Source organism: Protomyctophum parallelum (genome assembly GCF_964188405.1).
Source record: "Protomyctophum parallelum genome assembly, chromosome: 2".
NCBI classification, from domain to species: domain Eukaryota; kingdom Metazoa; phylum Chordata; class Actinopteri; order Myctophiformes; family Myctophidae; genus Protomyctophum; species Protomyctophum parallelum.
The window spans coordinates 5,802,262-5,821,193 of record NC_139699.1 but is presented as its reverse complement, the minus strand read 5'-3'; the positions used below and the strand labels follow the sequence as shown (position 1 = coordinate 5,821,193).

Below are 18,932 nucleotides of genomic sequence, written 5' to 3'. Positions count from 1 at the left end.
ATTTATCGCATTTGCGGCGCCCCCTATGGATGAAAATGGAATTGCTTTTAGAACTTGGTTGATTGAACCACCCCGGACATGTGATTCAAATTTGGGATGGATTGGACATTCCGTTCGTGATTTATGGCATTTTTGTGATATAGGCCCCTCCTACTAACTTCGGAAGACGATTACGGCCGAACGATACGCACTACCAAAATTCTGCATTTGGTGTTTTAATCGGATATGTCCAGAGATCATGTGTGCCGATTTCTGTGAGATTTGGACAAAATATGTAGGAGGAAAAGCAAAAAGTTTGTTTTGGACAAAATTCAAAATGGCGGAAAATCCATCATGGCGGAAATGGGCGTGGGGAGATGCGTCATGACCCAAGGAATCCAGGGAAAAAATAATTTTGATTTTACGACCTACGGTTCAAGAGTTATAAGCCAAAAGGTAAAGTGGGCTGTTATAGCGCCACCATGAGGCCGACCTATAAAATTTTAATTTTAATTAATTTTAGTCATAATTAAGAAATATCCCTAAAAGTTTTGTAACTATAGTGATTACATACTCCGAGGAAAAAATACTTGAATGTGATTTTTTGCCTTTTCCCATTCATGTCAATGGGGAAATTTAATTCACTAATAAATTCATATCAATTAAACTATACAACATTTCTCTTAACAAAATACAAGCACACGATTCCCGATTTTTCCGGTCAATTTGACATATGGCTCAAGTGCGTACAGCGTACAGTGTGGGAGGTATAAAGCGACAAAAAAAAGACTACAGTGGAATAATACTACGAATAATAATAAAGTGTTACAATTACTAGAGTCTGGTTGCCCCTTTTGGGGCAACCACACTAATAATATACATTGACCTGAAAAGAGTTGAAAACCACTGCTCTAGATGAACGCTGCAGAGCCCAGACGCCCATCACAACACACAGCAGCTGCCTGCATGTTCTTATTTACAGCACAGCTCAATTAGCGTGGACAACAAACCATCCTCGCGGTGGCTTCTAAATTCCCCCTTCTCTCTCGGACACGTAAAAGTGGGAGGAACCAAATCGTTGCTTTCACCTTAATTAAATGAAAGCTGTTGGGTTCACCCCCCCCCCCACCCCCCACCCCCACAACTCTTTAGTTACAGCAAAGACAGAAACAGCAACATACTGAGCCAGAGAAGAGCCTGCTGAAGATGAAGACCTCCTAGTCCAACAGGACGCCACCATCCATGCCTTGGCCCTAAATCATTGGCTGGGTAAACAGCCCGGTGGGTCTGTCCCCACCCGGCGCCTCCCAGCGGCGTGGGGGCCAGAGCAAGCGGGGGCTAGTGTAGATCGACACCTCGCCCAGCGATAAGTAATTCTGTTGAGGATTAGCGGCATGATGGTCTGATCAATACTGGGTGCTCAGGCCATTAGGAATGCAGCGAGGAAATGGCCCCCTCTGGTAATAAAGCAGGGGCGTCTGGGTTCTCCTTCATTTGCCCGGCTCCATTAGTGTAATGGTATCATTATCAGACTGTGGGCTGTATTTTTCCCAAAGCCCTGGGTTTTTTTTTCCAGCGTCTCGCGGCCGGCAGGGGTCCGTTGAAGCCGCGAGGTCTCCCCTACCCACACCCACCTCCCCCCCCCCCTTTGCGCGCTCGTTCTAACCCCTGGCCCAGGTGTAAATCTATCGCTGTTGGGGAGCCTGTGCTGCCTTTAGGTATTCCTACCCGTGTTTTATGTCAACACCCCAACACTATTTCTCCATTATTGGCTCATTAATAGAGCGAACGGCGTGTAGTGTGGGGTTAAGAGGGAGAAAAAGATGGCCGGTGGAGCACAAAGCTGCTGAATGTGCTGAATCCAACACCCCCCCCTCTTGCTAAAACACCAGGCCCGACATGACAGGACGCAGGCATTAGGCGCCATAAATCGTTACCTTTACACTAATTCTCCAGCTAACATTTTGTGTGTGGGGGGAGGGGGGGGGGGGGATTGATTAACCATGTCTGGCTGTGTGGCCACATAATCAGCTTTTACCTCGCTAGTTGTTAATTTAACAGAATTGCCATGGGAAACACAAACCATTTTAATGAGTGTTCAGGAATTAAATGCCCTAAACAGCTTGCGCTGGCTGCCACAACCAAGAGGAAACCAATGAGCCTGATCTGAGGGATGGGCCGGGCCAGGCTGAGAGTAGGACCTCCTCGCAACATCTGGTGACCCTGTGTGATCATTACTCAGCCCATAGCTCACACTCACTCACTCATAAACACACACACACACACACACACACACACACACACACACACACACGCACACACGCACTTCCTGTGTCGACAGTAACAGTACAGTATACATGTCAACGCGGGACAGCCAGCAAGCTTGCATCAAAGACAGTGTTAGAACATTGGGGTTAGGGACAGGGGTCAGCGCTGCTTTCACACTCGGTATGGCATGACAGGAAATGCATGCTGAAACGATGATGATGATGATGATGAAGAGTAACGAGATATTTGCCGTTACACCAGGGTACAACACACAAGTTGGGTAGATGAGATGCCACGATGGCACCATAATAGGGAACTCGGAAAGCACTGGTTACACACACACACACACCACAGCACTATGAACAAAAATACTTCCATGCTCATCATGCTGTAATAATATAAATAACAGCATCCTCTTTCAAATTAACGGTAAGAACAGAAAAGCTAAACATGCATGGAAGAATGTCTGTTTGTCTGACAGATTTGTATCCAAAGTCACAATACAATCACACTTGGCACAGCCAAGCAGATCTTTGGGATTCGGAACCTGAGGAATCTGTCCGGATCCAACATTGAGGATCTGGAATCGGTTCCATCACATTTTGGAAGCGTTTTCACCTTCCGCTTTTGTTCTCAAAATTCATGTGAAGGACCACCTTAACTCTGAAGAGAGTGTACAAATGGAACCAAATGGACCCGTGCTTCTATTTGGTTCCATTTGTAGACTCTGAGTTACAGACCTGTAACCCAGAGGATCCTTGCAACTCACTTTGTGAACCACTACAATAATATCTATGTAAAATTGTACCATGATTGAATTGGTTTTCATCAACAAATTATAATGAAGCCAGATTTTATTTCTTCATTTAATATAGGAACTAAGGAATCGGACCATGTGGGGAATCGTTCAGGAACCAGAATAGTTTAAATCCTAAAATGATCCCAGCCCTATATCATTTCACTGAAAAGAAAAAAGTGCAACAAGAGTCATTGCCACTTTGTATGTTTGACTTATAGATGGCAACTCCCAACACTAATGCAAATCTCAGAATGGCTAACTCAAAGTGACAGCGGACCCCTCACAGTCGCAGCTCATCTTTCACTGAGAATTGCCAAAGCACTCCTTTTAAACGGACGATGACACAACAGTCATGTCCAACGTATTCAAGTTATTACTCATATGACGATAACGGCCCCGCTAACAAGAGACTGGGATGTACGGTACGTGGCTCCTATAATTTGTCTGTTCTGTGGTTTCCCAGCCATTTTGACCATTACAATCCCTCTTGTTCTGCCTTTTATTTGTAAAAAAAGAAAGAAAAGAAAAAAGAAAACCAAAAAAGCCATTATCGGTCCATGCATGCAGCACACTCAGAGAGAGAGAGAGAGAGAGAGAGAGAGAGAGAGACACACAGCTGGAATGAGTTCTCTCTCTGAGCTGCTCATCTGGTCACCATGGCTGTTTCATAAACAGGAGGAACCACGTCCTACATAGTTTCACCGCTGTCTGACATGATCCAAACACATGTGGCACAGCATACGGCAGGCCATGGGAGAGAGAGAGAGAGAGAGAGACAGAGAAAGAGACAGACAGACAGACAGACAGACAGACAGACAGACAGACAGACAGACAGACAGACAGACAGACAGACAGACAGACAGACAGACAGACAGACAGACACACAGACAGACAGACAACGCATGCACGCACAGACACAGACAGACAGACTATAGGATGTATGACTGTTCCTCCTTCCTTCCCTGCTCATTCACCACAAACCACAAACAGACGTACAGTTACAGTACAGTATAGGCTAGCTTATACTTATAGTCAGCATCAGAATGCCTGAGCGTACTAGTGCATTGTACACAACAACATCCACCAACTAATAATCACACCGTGCATCAATCACAAGGTGATCAATGGTGAAGCCTATCTTCATTTAACACAAACGAAAGGGGGAAATCACCGTGTCTGCAATCTGAGAACACAGCCAGACGTTCAGCAGGCATTTGAGGTTATGTCACTAGTCACTTTGATCATCAACTTGATACTTGATCATATCACTCTACATGCAACATCTTACAAAACAAAAGCATCAAAAGTAGAAGATCCTCAAGCTTGTATAGACCTGCTACTTTAGCTGTTCTTGGATTTGAACCCTGAAAAGTAAGAGCTTGGGACATGGCGTGCGGTTTCCACCCGACAGAGACAATATTATATTGTAAAGGTACATACAGTATATCTGTCATGTTGGCTAATCTGATATATTGCCCCATTACATCTCTAAATAAATACTAAGATCAATAACACCACAACAAAAAAATACATGAACCTGTGTACTGGCGCCCTCTACTGAAAGTGACGTCAGACTTCGGTGCTCTAGTCTCTGACTCTCTGTACAGTAGGCTGCTGGCACGCATGACGCATGTGCACTGACATTAACTTTATACTAACAATACGTTCTTAAACTGTCCTCCTGGTAACTAGTAATATTGGACCTATATACTCGTCTATAGTACTCAATTGTCACTTGCCTTTGTATAATATAAAAATGATGGTATTGAATGTTTACAGTTTTAGGCTTTTATATATGGACTGTCATTTTTATATTTTTATATAATAAAATGTAATAAATACGCTGATAACTGATAGTAGTAGTATTGTCTCAGTCATAAATAAATAGCCTACCTACTATAATGTGTATCGTTTTGACATGTATAAGGGGGTTGAGGAGGGGCTTTTAATTATGCAAAGCTAAGACTTTAATAGCTTCAAGTTTATTCATATCAGAAACATAGCACTGTATTGTATTCCATTTTATTCCCCTTCCAGAGTAGAATGAAGGGGGGACTGTCTGGGACACAATAAAGCAACAACAAGGTGAGGTATGTGGTTGACATGTGGGCGTTTTGCAGGCTTCAGAATGCAAACAGCGGCTACAGCGACAGCACATTTGGAACATAAGCTATTCAGCGAGCGACACTGCTCATATTTTTGCCAGACGTAACGGAGAAAAAACGGCGTCAATACCTTTCTTCTCTTCTCCCCCTCAGTACTGTCACCCGACCTTTTCATGTTCCTGGAGTTGTGTTTACACTCGCGCTGCCTCGCATTTCGTTGCAAGCGCTGTTGGTTGTTGTAGTTCAACAAAGCGGCTCGTATCACACGCCGGGGTTTATTATCAGACAAGAAAAAGAACAAAGGGTATTTTTCTGTCACTCATTAAACATTTCGCTTATGCTTTTAATGTGGAATCATCCGCCCGCTTTACATTTTCAAAAGAATTCGAACAACGGGGGAGCAATGAGAACTACAACTCCCAGTCTCCCATATAGAAACTGTGTGACGGAGGGGGGAAAAACACCACAGTCGTGGGCTCTGTTTATTGCGCAGCGCAGGTGCAGATCATAGACTGTAAAAATGCAGATGTACAAATACAAACACGTCTGGAGCGTGGAATTAAATTATTATTATTATTATTATTATTATTTGCATTCTCATGTAGTCTATGTGAAACATGTAGAGAATACAGTGTTGAGAGAAACAGAACACCAACAATATAAAATAATAATAACAATTATTATTATTATTATTATTATTATTATTATTATTATTATTATTATTATTATTATTGTTATTATTATTGTTATGAGTATTGCTTGTGGTGGTAGCCTATAGTGCGACCATAGGTGACGAAATGAAAATCCTGTTCATCAGTCAGGTCACGCCTCCATATATGGTTGTCAGTCCATTACGCCTTGTGACATCATGCGCCTCCATATATGGTTCTCAGTCCATTGCCTCGTGACATGCTCCATATATGTGCCGTATCCATATATGAAGATCACGACACTGACCTCAAACCCTGGATATCCATAGATGGAGAAGACTGGACTGGATCGTCACCTAGATCTGCATATATGTAGCCGGCCTGCAACTCTACATCTGGCTTCAAACCTCAACACCTTAGATCTCCATATATGGAGCTGACCTCTTCCGACATTCCATAAGTTGTTTCTCCCCCACCCGTCCTTCCTCTTCGATGTCTCCCAATTGACTGATGTACCTGTCCATTCAAACTCTAGACGGGCCGGCCCCAAAAATATTAGTGCAGCCGTGCCTGGCAGCCAGCGAAAACTAGATTCTTCTCAACAGGCCCGAAAACTAAGGCCCGGCCCTACCTGGGCCCTCATCAAACCCTGTACACTCAAGACACTGCCCCCACTGCCACCCTTAGATCTCTATATATGGAGCTGACCTGTTCCGACATTCCATATATTGATCTGACCTCATCAACCCGCGTGTCATCAACCCACGACACGCTCCATATATGGTCAGTACTGAATTCATTCCATATGTTGATCTGACCCCCCATGCCAAAGCACCAGCACTCGCCCAGCAGTCTGCTGTCACCCAGGCGGATGCGTGAATCTCGCATTCAGGGAGTCTTACTGGTAGTAGTAGTAGTAGACATAGTAGTATAGTAGTTATACGACCGCAGGTCACATCTACTATGAAAACGTACATTTCCTGTCAGTCCATCTGTCCGTTAGTCATCCCATCGTGACATCTCGTGACATCACATGACATCATCAGGAATCTCCATATATGGGCATATATGTAGTTGTGACGTAGACGACATCGCCAGGGGCCCTTCAGGGGCCAGGGGCCCTTCCCATTATGGGAATGTCAATATATGAAGCAAATTGCAACGTTTCGTCCTACTAGGTCTTCATCAGGCAAATATCAGATATTTGCCTGATGAAGACATACGTCAAAACGTTGCAATGTGTTGCCTCTAAATAAAGTAAGTCTCTGAGCTCTAGAAACTAGTGTGCGGATGTTCTTTCTCTTCCTTGATGCCTGACCTTCAGCACCTGGCCTAAATATAGGCATTGAGATGTGCACACAATCTTCTCTGTGAAATGTCGATATGTGACCTTGAGGTGAGGACGCTTCTCGCCCTCAGTGCGTCTTACTGGTAGTAGGAAGTACTGTAGTAATAGTGTTATTATTATTATTATTATTATTATTATTACAATTATTATTATTATTATTATTATTATTATTATTATTATTATTATTATTATTCATTAATTAATTTACTTTTTAATCAGCATCATCCACATCATCGCTGATAGGCCATATGATTCTGAATGAGCAATTGTTGTTTGTTTTATTCAGGCAAACGTTAAAATGCTCTTGAACATAGATCTTATTCCATATACCCCCACCCCTCCGTCCCCTCCCAGTAAATCAAAAGCAGTGCCCCCTTTTCATCTCAGACTATGTGTAAAAATAACAATCATGCTTTGAACGTTCTCCAGCGCCTGCAGTGAATCCTGCCAACCTCCCTTCAGCCCTCACATGAATCTCAAATCCAGGTGTTTAGCTGGCCTGTCACTACGGATTTTCACCATCGGGGAGCACTATTCAACTCACCACCATTGTGAAAACTCTTGGCGCATATATATATATATATATATATATATATATATATATATATATATATATATATATATATGATTGATTTATACTCGTATGCCCGCCTGCAGTATCATGCGCTGAAAACACCAGGCTCATGATCACAACACGCCATGTGGCAATATATTGTGAGCTTGTAGATCTGACATGGCCAAGTATAAAGGCTTACAGGGTCCATATAGCTTCTCTTCATGTAGCCTATCACACACAGCTACAGTGCCCTCTCCCATGGGTTCATGCAGATAGCTCATAACATATTTTGAGTAGTGCTGAAATGTGCTGTGTCCATTATATGCTGTCAAAGCACATGTGAAAGACATGAGCATATACTGTACGAATGGTGGTGGGTGGAGAGTGTGTGCAGGGGATTGGGGAGTGTGTGTGTGTGTGTGTGTGTGTGTGTGTGTGTGTGTGTGTGTGTGTGTGTGTGTGTGTGTGTGTGTGTGTGTGTGTGTGAGGGGGGGGGGGGGGGGGTCTGCAACACCTGCAATGTATTACCATTACAGACTTTGATCACTGTCTTCATTAGTTCCCTTTGTAATCTCTTTTCTTTTATGGTAGAGCTGACCCAAGTGAGCCGGGCACGGTGATTTAACACATATGTTCCTTTCACCTGTCTTGTAAAAAGCTCAAAAGCTCTCCCCCTCCACTTTTCAAAAGATGTCAGCGTCTCTGGCATCCCTTAAAGCCATAAACAGGGGAGTTCTTTTTGATTCCTATTTATAACCTACATTTCCTCTCCGTCCCCTGGTCTTTTAAAGACGAGAAAAAATATGCCTGAAAAATATCCTTGGAAACATTTTGTGAAAAGTAGATCCATGTGCACATATTTGAACATGAACATGTGCAAGAGGCGGGGGGAGCAATGTATGGGGGGCTTATAGGAGGTTTTTTTTTTGAGCGATTAGGGCCAAAATTGTTACAATGTTGTAAATAATTTTTCTTCTTTTTTTATCTGGTGCTGTCAAAATCTGTCTTCAGCCATTCCAATCCACCATTATTACACCATGTTCCTTTTACACGTTCACCAACCATCATTCACATATTGCCGCTGTCAATCACATTTATGAAGAACATTTCAAAGAACACAAAGTCCTCTCCGCCAGAGTTCTCTCAGGCTGCGAGACGAGTGCAGGTCGACTAGGCCGGTGGATCTGCGAGTGATCACTGCGTACAGGTTCTTCACAGCGAGACAAGCCAATTACCTTCTCAAACAATGCCTGTCATTTGTCCCAGAGACAATCAGGCTCTCCCGTACAGCCACTTCTCTCCCTCTCATGTCCGACCTGTGGGGTTCACCGCCAGGCGAGGTCAGACCCTGTACTGTATATGCATGCGCTCTCTTGATGTGGTACACATTTTTGATCCAAACGAAAAAAGAAATCACTTTGAACTTGTGTTGGGCTCATCATCGCATAGACCTCTGTCTCTGGTCTGGCCAATGTGTTTGCGCTCACGACGAGGGGTATGTTTTCTGTTAATGGAGGCATTGCATCAGCTCCGGATGACCCCTCTTGACAAGGCTTCTTTTTTTGTGATATAATGAGCGTATAAAAAAGCTGGGCAGAAATCAAAGGTGAGGAGAGTGCGCTGCCAGAATGCAGTAAAGCGCCATAAAGGAAGACAGAGACCATTGTGTAGTGTCTGTATTAAAACCAGAGCCGAGACCCTGTAGTCATCATCATCATCATCACCCCCTCCCCCATTCTCCCCCCACCATGCCTCAAACTATCACATGGTCCGAACAAATCACAAATACAGACAGAGACAGCCGGCTCCTTGCCCGAATAATGATGCATTTCCTGTGTGGGAGTTTATATAGGGCCACCTACACACGTTATTATTGCGTTATCAAATTGGGCTGTGGTCACCGCATGAAAAGACAGGAAGAAAACTACTGGAAAAAAACTGAAAACAATACGGTCTGGGCCTTGTCGCCGTGTTCCCCCTACCCCCCCGCCCCCCCCTTCCATGCTTCTAGGTACTGTTAAGAATTGCAAACAGCATTCTTCACTCGCCACAAACTTCGGCCAGACACCGGCCTGTGCATGTTGTGGTGCATCCCATAAAGGAGAGTGCTTTTCTTGATTTTTATTTATATTGAATGAGCATATGGAGCAAGTATGTGCCTTCTCTCCGCTCACTAACCTTCAATACTAAGCCTTAGGAAACTGTTATTTGTCAGTGCTATAAAGCAGATTGCTGCCCAGTGGTTTCAATTAACATCAAAGGGCTCTTCGCAGGCAGTAATAGTTATATCAGAACCTGAAATGTATTATTTAGGTTGTGTGTGCCGGAGTCCTCCAAAATGATTATGTCCCATTTTCAAAAGAGGTTTTCCTTTCTTGCTGACTTTTTACATTCGGGGTAGTCCGGTCTCTTTGAAGAACCCCCCCACAGCAGCCCTATACAATCCCTTTGTACTGTACCACCAAGGTACCTGGATCTCACACGGTGGCCTATTATTAGTTGGCTTACGGTACAGCTGTACAACAGCATACACACTGCAAAATCCTCAATGTTCATTTAACTCAGTTTTACTGTGCAGACAGGGCATAAAGAAAATAATGTCCAAACACTTGTGACGGGAGATTTAGGTCCTTTATAGGTAGCACATGGTGCCAACACTGCCAGGTTTAGGAGTCTCATTGAGACCATGCATAGCTCAATGGATAAAAGAGGCTCCAAGTGGTTCTCAAACATGTTCATGTCAAAGACCCCCAAAATGATGTGTATTTGGCCACAGACCCCCCCCCCCCCCCCCCCCCCCATCTGAAAAGGTTTTGTGTATCAGCTTGCAGCGCGGCACAAAGTGAACCGCTGTGAGCTTGTACGATTGATATTTTTGAGAAGCCAACATATAAATGGAAAAAGTAGTTAAACATAACTACTTTTGCTGGGGACCCCCTGGAACCCGCCGAAGGATGCCACTTTGAGAACCAAATGTAGCACTATAGCTTCAGAAAGTTAAAAAAATATAAAACGTTTCTTTCTTCTGATATTGTTATGAACACTTTATCCCACATTTTTTAAATCAGACTGGATTTTTTATTATATGCCATATGTTTTCAATACAATCAATTGTCCAATATATGTCAATCACCATTGGAGCTGCATAGTTTTTCACCTCGCCTGACTGATTTTTCAATATTAAAGCCAAATAAAATTGATAAATAAAAAGAAAGAAAGAAAGAAAGAAAGAAAGAAAGAAAGAAAGAAAGAAAGAAAGAAAGAAAGAAACACAAAAATCGGTCAGTAGAGAAAGTGTCGTGAAAGAAAGTTCACCACTGCACTAAAGGGCTTATTATGTTTATTATTAATTATTTAATTCTTATTGTTTATTATTGCTGCAGGGTTGAGGAACCAAAACCAAATCATTTTATTCTTGTACCAATAAAATGTCTTCAATCTTGAAGCTCAGCTTTTTTCCCCCCAAAAGAAAGTAGGTATAGCTGGCCCTTTCTTAAGAAGTCCTTTCTTAAGAAGTCCCATTGAAACCCAAATGAGTTGAACCCTAACTAGCTATAGCGGCTTAGCATAATTATAGGATATTATAACATTTATTTTAAATGATCTTTTAAGATATAACAACACGTTACTGGTCGTATACCCTTCCGGTTTTCAAAGCAGATGACAGCTTCTTGTTCTCAACTTGTACAGACCCAATAATTACAGACTCTCTCTCGATTTTTAAAACATTTAAAAATAGTTCAACTATAGTCAATCTACATCGACACGTTGTTAGCTTTAGATCGGCTATTTGTACTGTTTTAAAATGTTTTAAAATAGTAAGAAATGTCAAATAAGTTTAGGGATAAGGGGTAAGGGGTGGCACAAGATCTAGGGCATAGTCTGCAAAGAGAGAGAGAGAGAGAGAGAGAGAGACCACACAATACTAATTCAGTTCTGCTGGACGGCGTTCAAAAATGAACTCCAGTGCTAATGTAGGATAGATCTGCGATAAAGGGGATTTAATGGAGTGTTGTCTGTGGGTTTACAATAGCAAATGAAACACAGGTCACCTCGTGGTGCCTCGGGCTTATCACTGGGCGACTTGTTGTTGTACTGAGCAGGGCCATTAACAGAATGGGCACCCTGCCATCTGAGCCCAGGCAGCTGGGATCCGCTCAAATAATACAAACTTCTATAAGCTACCCGGGCCAACTGGGACAGAAGTGCCAGTGCACACACACACACACAGTAGCTGCATTAGTCATTTTATGAATATTGACGAGGAAAGGCAGTGAGTGCAAAGTCCAGAGCGCTAATGTATAAACTCCCCTCACTTCAATTCCCCATAAATGAAGAGTTGAGCTTAAAGCCATGCGGCGGAGCTCTGCAGGGACGGCGGCTTTTCTTGCTCAACGCTTCGGTGGGCCCTTTGGCTGGAATGGCGTTTAAAGCCCTCGCTACCCCCGTGGCCGAGGCTTAAAGTGCACAGAGGGCCCTATAAAAATGATTCACAAAGTACATACGCCATTCAATACATGTTGATTAAGCCTCAATAAATGATCACGCACGCAACGCACGCACGCACGCACGCACGCACGCACGCACGCACGCACGCACGCACGCACGCACGCACGCACACACACACACACACACACACACACGAACACGAACACACAGCACCGCAGGAAAAGAGCCCCTTTGGTTAGTGAGCGGAGTGAGCGTGCGGCCTTAAGTCTAAGATGTGGTACACCTCCTTTCGCCCGGGATCGCTTCCAGATACCAAAGAAGAGGAAACACTTCGCCATTGCTGTGATTTGAATACCATGATCACTGAGCAGTTTTACAGGGAACCTATTAAAAGTGAGGTCTGACATACAAAAGAGCCCCTGTTTAAATCTCACGCACAATGTCAGGCTGAAAGACATTATATTATGAAAAAAAAAAACCTACAGAAGCATACATTCTGTGTGTGCGTGTGTGTGTGTGTGTGTGTGTGTGTGTGTGTGTGTGTGTGTGTGTGTGTGTGTGTGTGTGTGTGTGTGTGTGTGTGTGTGTGTGTGTGTGTGTGTGTGCGTGCGTGCGTGCGTGCGCGTGCGTGTGTGTGTGTGTGTGTGTGCGTGTGTGTGTGTGTGTTGGTCCTCGCTTTGTGCACCATCTTGAGGGAGAACTATTTTGTGGAGACAGAGATGACCCCTCCTCAGAGGATGACTGCACTCTATCACTCACCGCCACGCTGGAAATTAATCCCACATTTTGTTCAGCACGATACAATCGCCAAGATTGTACTTAACTTTCGACAAAGGCGTCTGTGCATAATATGATAATTTTTCAGTGCACTATATGAGAATAGGGACTTGAGGACGGATAATAGACCACTCTCAGCACTGCACAGTGAAGTCCTCTGTGTTCAGTTATCCATTTGTAACTCTGATAGTATTACAAATGGAATCGAATGGGTCCTCATGGGTCCATTTGGTTCCATTTGTATAGTGTTAAAAGATGCAAAACATAACTTTATACTTTTAGTATAAAATTCTTAGTGACAGTCAAATGTTATTTTGACCAATCTGTATACCACACTGGTCCCTCAGTGGTGTAAAGTAACAAAGTACATGTACTCAAGTACAATTTTGAGTTGTTTTTACTTTACTGAAGTATGTCTAATTTTCAATACTTTTAATTCTCAGTGGCAAATATTGTACTTTTACTCCACTGAAATGTAGTTGCTTGTTACTGTACTTTGAAGAAGACTGTGATTATTATTACAAAACCACTTCAGAACGATTGGCAATTTGAAAATATCTGATGTACAAGCTTGTAAATCTGCCATTTATATACAGTATGCAGTTCATACATGACAATTTGTGAAATGGGACCTACTTTACTTTGGTGGTAAAAGTACTTCTACCATCACAGTCAAACGCAAATCATGATCCTCCACCCATTCTGTATCTGTAAGTAAGTGGACAGAGTCGTGTGCATGGATGGGTTTGAAATCCCAGGTAGAGCGTTAAAGTTACGTATCGCAGCTTTACAGTGGCGTGCACAGACATTTAGAGGGGCAGGTGCTCAAGTGAAAAAAGGGCACCTTGTGCAGCGCATTTTGGGGCGGGAAGGGAACCCATTTTGGTGCTTTAGCTATTGAAAAATAGCAGATCTACAAGCTCATAGCGCGCCACCGAGTGGCGCGCTACGAGCTTGTAGGTCTGCTATTTTTCTTTAATCGAAGAACCACTGACATAGAAACATAGCTTTAGATTGTGGGGGCCTAAATAATATAGTCGAAGCGTTTTTTATCAAGATTTGATCAATGTCACCATGGTCCACACACTACAAATTAAGAGCAAAATTGCCAAAAGGGCAGGGGTGCTCTAGCACCCCCTAGTGTCTATCTGTGCACGCCACTGCAGCTTTACATTGACCAATCTGTATCTTCACAGTGTACCATCTGAGGTGGACGCGATGGCCCAGAATGACCCGAGAGACCCACCTGTTCTTCACAGTGTTTATAAAGTGCCAACTCGTCTCATTAGCACCCCATGTTACCCCAGAGTTATAGCAGGCCTGCAGATCAAAGGGAGCCTCTGTGAACAATGACTGAAGTGGCATTAATATGATATGTAAAGAGCCCGGCAAAAATATTCAGAGAGATCTCTTTGATGGGGACTGTTTTATATTACTAAGACTTTGTTTTATTTTTTTTATTAGGGCTTTTCTGCTCTTTAATGTGCATGTTTTCCCCCTGAGTCAGCGTTGCCAGGTTCTGGCCTTTTTTGTTGGTTCATGGCTCTATTTTAGGCTATACAGTACACGCTGTTGACAGGCCGCGCCGTGGACTCAGCATAAAACAGGATGCACATACGGTGCTCATATAATGCACATGATCTTCAGAACGGAGCACATTAGGTCATGCTTTGAGTTAAAACCCTGGGTATACTGAACGGAACGTTTTATTTCTTAAAATTATTATTATTATTTATTGTTTGGAATATTAATGCTTTGTTTGCAGAGAGACAAAGGAAACGAAGGAAAGGGAGAGGGAGTGAGAGAGAAAGAGAGAGAGATATATACAGTATATACAGTATGCAAGCTACTGTCTTTGCAATCTGCGTGGGTCCTCTCGGTCATAAGAGCCACAAACCAAATACTGTGCGGTCCAGTTTCCCCGAGGGGCCCCTGAGAGCCTCTGGGCCACGGCCCCACCGGCCCAATGGCTAATTTGGCCGGAAACCATTGGTCGAGTATAGGCTAGAGCTAGACCTAAATATTCATAGTTGTAGCCTATGTGCTAAAGCTACAGTATGCTAGGCCTATTCGTAAAGCTGTGCTATGTGCTAAAGCTACAGTATGCTAGGCCTATTCGTAAAGCTACAGTATGCTAGGCCTATTCGTAAAGCTGTGCTATGTGCTAAAGCTACAGTATGCTAGGCCTATTCGTAAAGCTACAGTATGCTAGGCCTATTCGTAAAGCTGTGCTATGTGCTAAAGCTACAGTATGCTAGGCCTATTCGTAAAGCTACAGTATGCTAGGCCTATTCGTAAAGCTGTGCTATGTGCTAAAGCTACAGTATGCTAGGCCTATTCGTAAAGCTACAGTATGCTAGGCCTATTCGTAAAGCTGTGCTATGTGCTAAAGCTACAGTATGCTAGGCCTATTCCTATGTGCTAAAGCTACAGTATGCTAGGCCTATTCCTATGTGCTAAAGCTACAGTATGCTAGGCCTATTCGTAAAGCTGTGTTTGACTAAATGGAAAAGTGTACAATGATGATAACAAAACTATGTCAACGTTGGCACGTGGCCAAGAATCAGTCATGACCGGACCCTGTATCCACCGCAGTAAAGGTGTTTATTTATTTGTGCACGTTCTACATTCCCCAATTAGCTGACATTGTGGTGAAGTGTGTTGATGGTGACAAGGGTACTGAAAGGCCTTTCACTCACATAGCTTCCACGGAGCTGACCTCTCCTTCACTTCTCATTACTGTAAATGTAACTGGAAGCAAGGCCAATTTATTGTAGTCGGCGGCATTCAACATGTTCTCGCACCGACCCAAGTCATAAGGTTGAATTGGGTTTTCGTAGCGAGTTGAGGGGTGAGGAGAACTGTGTGTTTTTCTACGGCCCCAGCTGATTAGTTTTTCCTTTTTTGTTCAATCTCCTGATTTATTCTTTGCGACTTCTGTTTGGGGAGACACACTTAGTGTTGCTTAACCACTTAAGCCCTGATGCAACACATTGTGAGCTTGTTTAAAGCTATTTTCACAACAGTTTCACCTGTTATATATACATGCCCAAAATACGGACACCAGTGTGAAAGTATTTCACTCCCAGTGGCAAACTCAGGTCAATTAACACCAGAGCTCCGGTCAAACACCAGAGAAAGTCAGAGCGAGTTGCTAAAAGGCTTCGGAAAATTGCAACAAAGTAGCAGCAGCCCACACTCTACAAAGGTGAAAGCCAGTCTTTATTCAGTATTTAAGTCCGACGTCATTTTGTAGTGCTACGTTACGTCCGGGTCCAAGTGGCACCAGCTCCCGTCCGCATCCCATTGTAAATAGAATATCTAAACGTGTGAATCTTTTTACAGTGACGTTATTTTTCAGAAAGGAAGCCATTGAGGGTTAAAATGGGTCTTAATGCTTCCAACTCGAGTGGAATTATTAATGTTTTGTACAAGTGTCCATGACAACAAAAATATATGATGTGGAGACAATAAAGACTATTATTATCATTATTATTGAAGGTGGCAACAGTCCATTTGATCGGTAAAATATTTCTGGGGTATATTTAGAATGTGTGCAGGCTTGAGTATGTTGAATCTAGTTTGCATTATGAGGATTTATTTGACACAATAAAATAAAATGGCGATAGTATTCCATGTGGGACAGACGGCCTGTCACTGTCAGATTTGGGAGAGCAGCGCAGCTTTGTTGTTGCGAGGAAAGCGGTAAAATTAGACTTTCGTGGTTGTTTTCGTCTCAGATTTAGTCCGACGGAGCGTCACAGTATAACTCCATGGGGACACAAAAGCGACACAAAAGTAGGACCCGGAAGTATCTCAGGAGGGGGCGCTCACGTCACGGCTAAAATACTGAAGTATCTCAGGAGGGGGCGCTCACGTCACAGCTAAAATACTGAATACTGTATGTAAGTGTAACTGTCAAAGAACGCATCATGTGTGTGATACACAATCAGGAAAGCATTTCCATCGTAGCATTTCCATTGTGACAACAGAAACTTTCTTTTTTTCAGTGAGTGGTGACTATCCAAACCGTCACTGTAAGCAAGCAAAGTTGGGAGGAATTGGATTAGCAACAATGTTATCCTAATTCTTTGTACATTATCGAACACTAAACCCACACAAACCCCACATGTGTTTGTATGTCTGTTTGGTTTGGCCAAAGACTGACAGCAGCTTCTACTTACCCAGGCCCCATTAATAGCTTTGATCCCGAATAAGGCCTTGTTTTCATTTGCAGAATGTGGTGTGCTCCTTATTTGTGCTGTTGTAGATGGATCGGAGCGCTGTGATTTGTTGTGACTGTGACTCGTTAGCTAGATTTTAACAGACACGCATGATTCTGATTAGCAGTATCGTTGTTGTCGGCCTTATTTTCAACGATGTCAGCATCATCATCATTGCTTTCACTCACATTTACAAATACATTAACACGAGGCTCGAGACACTTATTTCGGGTGTGTTGCAGAGATTGCAAAAGTATACTGATGGTGCAAGTAAAACAAAGTTTCAGAGTTGCAAAAAAATGACAACCAACCCAATGTCAACTAATCAACTATAGTCATCATCATCATCATCATCATCATCATCATCATCATCATCATCATCATCTCTTCCTGTGCATGATAAACTGCAGGGCTGATTGGTGGCATTAGGGACTATTATTCGTTAAAATGGTCCAATCAGAAGATGAGTTGCAGCAGAGCTAGTTGCTGTGTAGAATGTGTACAACTAGTGAGTGAGCGTCATTGGAGGCTTGTTTTGGTGATGTCACCACGTCAGACCACCATTTTGACCTCTGGGAAATGTGCACTGCATCCATCAGCGGGCCATACCACACACCTAGCAGCTCTAATACTTTCCATACACCCCTGTTTTTATTGACACCAAAGTCATCTCCAGCCATTGTCTGAAGCCCCATCAAGTGGTTTTGCAAATTATGTTGTTTTGCGGCGCATACGGGCTGAGCCAGATTAATGGAGAATGTGTGACCGCCCTCGGGGCTGCAGACAAGTGCCCTGACTGAGGCTGCTGTCTCACAAACCGCCATGGCTTTAGTGCCCTGACTGAGGCTGCTGTCTCACAAACCGCCATGGCTTTTTAACACATGTAGATCATGGATGTCAAGGAGCCAAGTCCCCGTTTCAACATTGTGTCAAAGGCGGCTGTTGGATGCGATCCCAAGCTCTTTGCTTATTTGTCTTTTGTGAAAAAGGACAACTCGTCAGGCAGTGCCAAAGCACCCCGGGCCCTTTGATATGTGAAAGCCCCAACAGTGGGACTGCTCCCTGCTCAGCTGGTACACAGATGTGTAGTGTAGTGCATGTGTGTGTGTGCGTGTGCGGCGTGCGCATGTGTGTGTGCGTGCGTGCATGCGTGCGTGCGTCTGTGTGCGTGCACACGTGTATACGTACACGTGTATACGTACACGCGAAGGGAGACGCCCGCTGTCTGAACCGAGCACAGATTAGTGACTCCTTTTTTTAATTCCTAATAAATAAACCCCAGTGCATGCTGGGGTATGTGAGAGAGGAAAATAACATGCCACTAGCCAATCAGAAGCAGGTGGTGGGGTTGGTGGCTGTATGTACCGCCGCTCTTATCATAAAATAACTGCACTTTTAACTTTAATTGTGGTTTTTTCGGTTTGGGCTAGAAGTGTTTTCATATATTATGTCGGAGTGAAATCAAAGCAAGAAAAATATAATTATGTTAAAAGGCAGGCAACAATTTTGTTATAATGGATGCCGACCAAGTTTCAAGCTGATGTCATTTGACGAGGCTATTGCCACAAAAGAAAAACCTTAAAAAAGAAAGAAAGAAAAAAAACTAAAAATAAGTATAAAACATAATCATCGCTGTCTGGCGGAAACCTTGTATGTCCAAATAGTTACTTTTCAGGACATGGGGAAAAAAAAGGCAATGTACTTTTCACATGGTTAAATATTTATACAACCCACAGACAGACTTTCACTTTTAACCTGGCGTCTCTATTTTTGGGTAT

The 18,932-nt window shown here is 43.2% G+C and overlaps 1 protein-coding gene across 1 annotated transcript in view; it reads right to left on the bottom strand.

Annotated features, from left to right (window-relative positions):
- Positions 1-5,326, bottom strand: part of fto (FTO alpha-ketoglutarate dependent dioxygenase) — a gene marked incomplete at both ends in the record, with an annotated part of 101,679 nt that extends 96,353 nt beyond the window's left edge. The window contains one exon of the mRNA XM_083791097.1: positions 5,282-5,326. Coding sequence (XP_083647223.1) covers positions 5,282-5,326 — 45 coding nt within the window. The remainder of the gene's footprint in view (positions 1-5,281) is intronic.
- Positions 5,327-18,932: the final 13,606 nt, after the last annotated feature.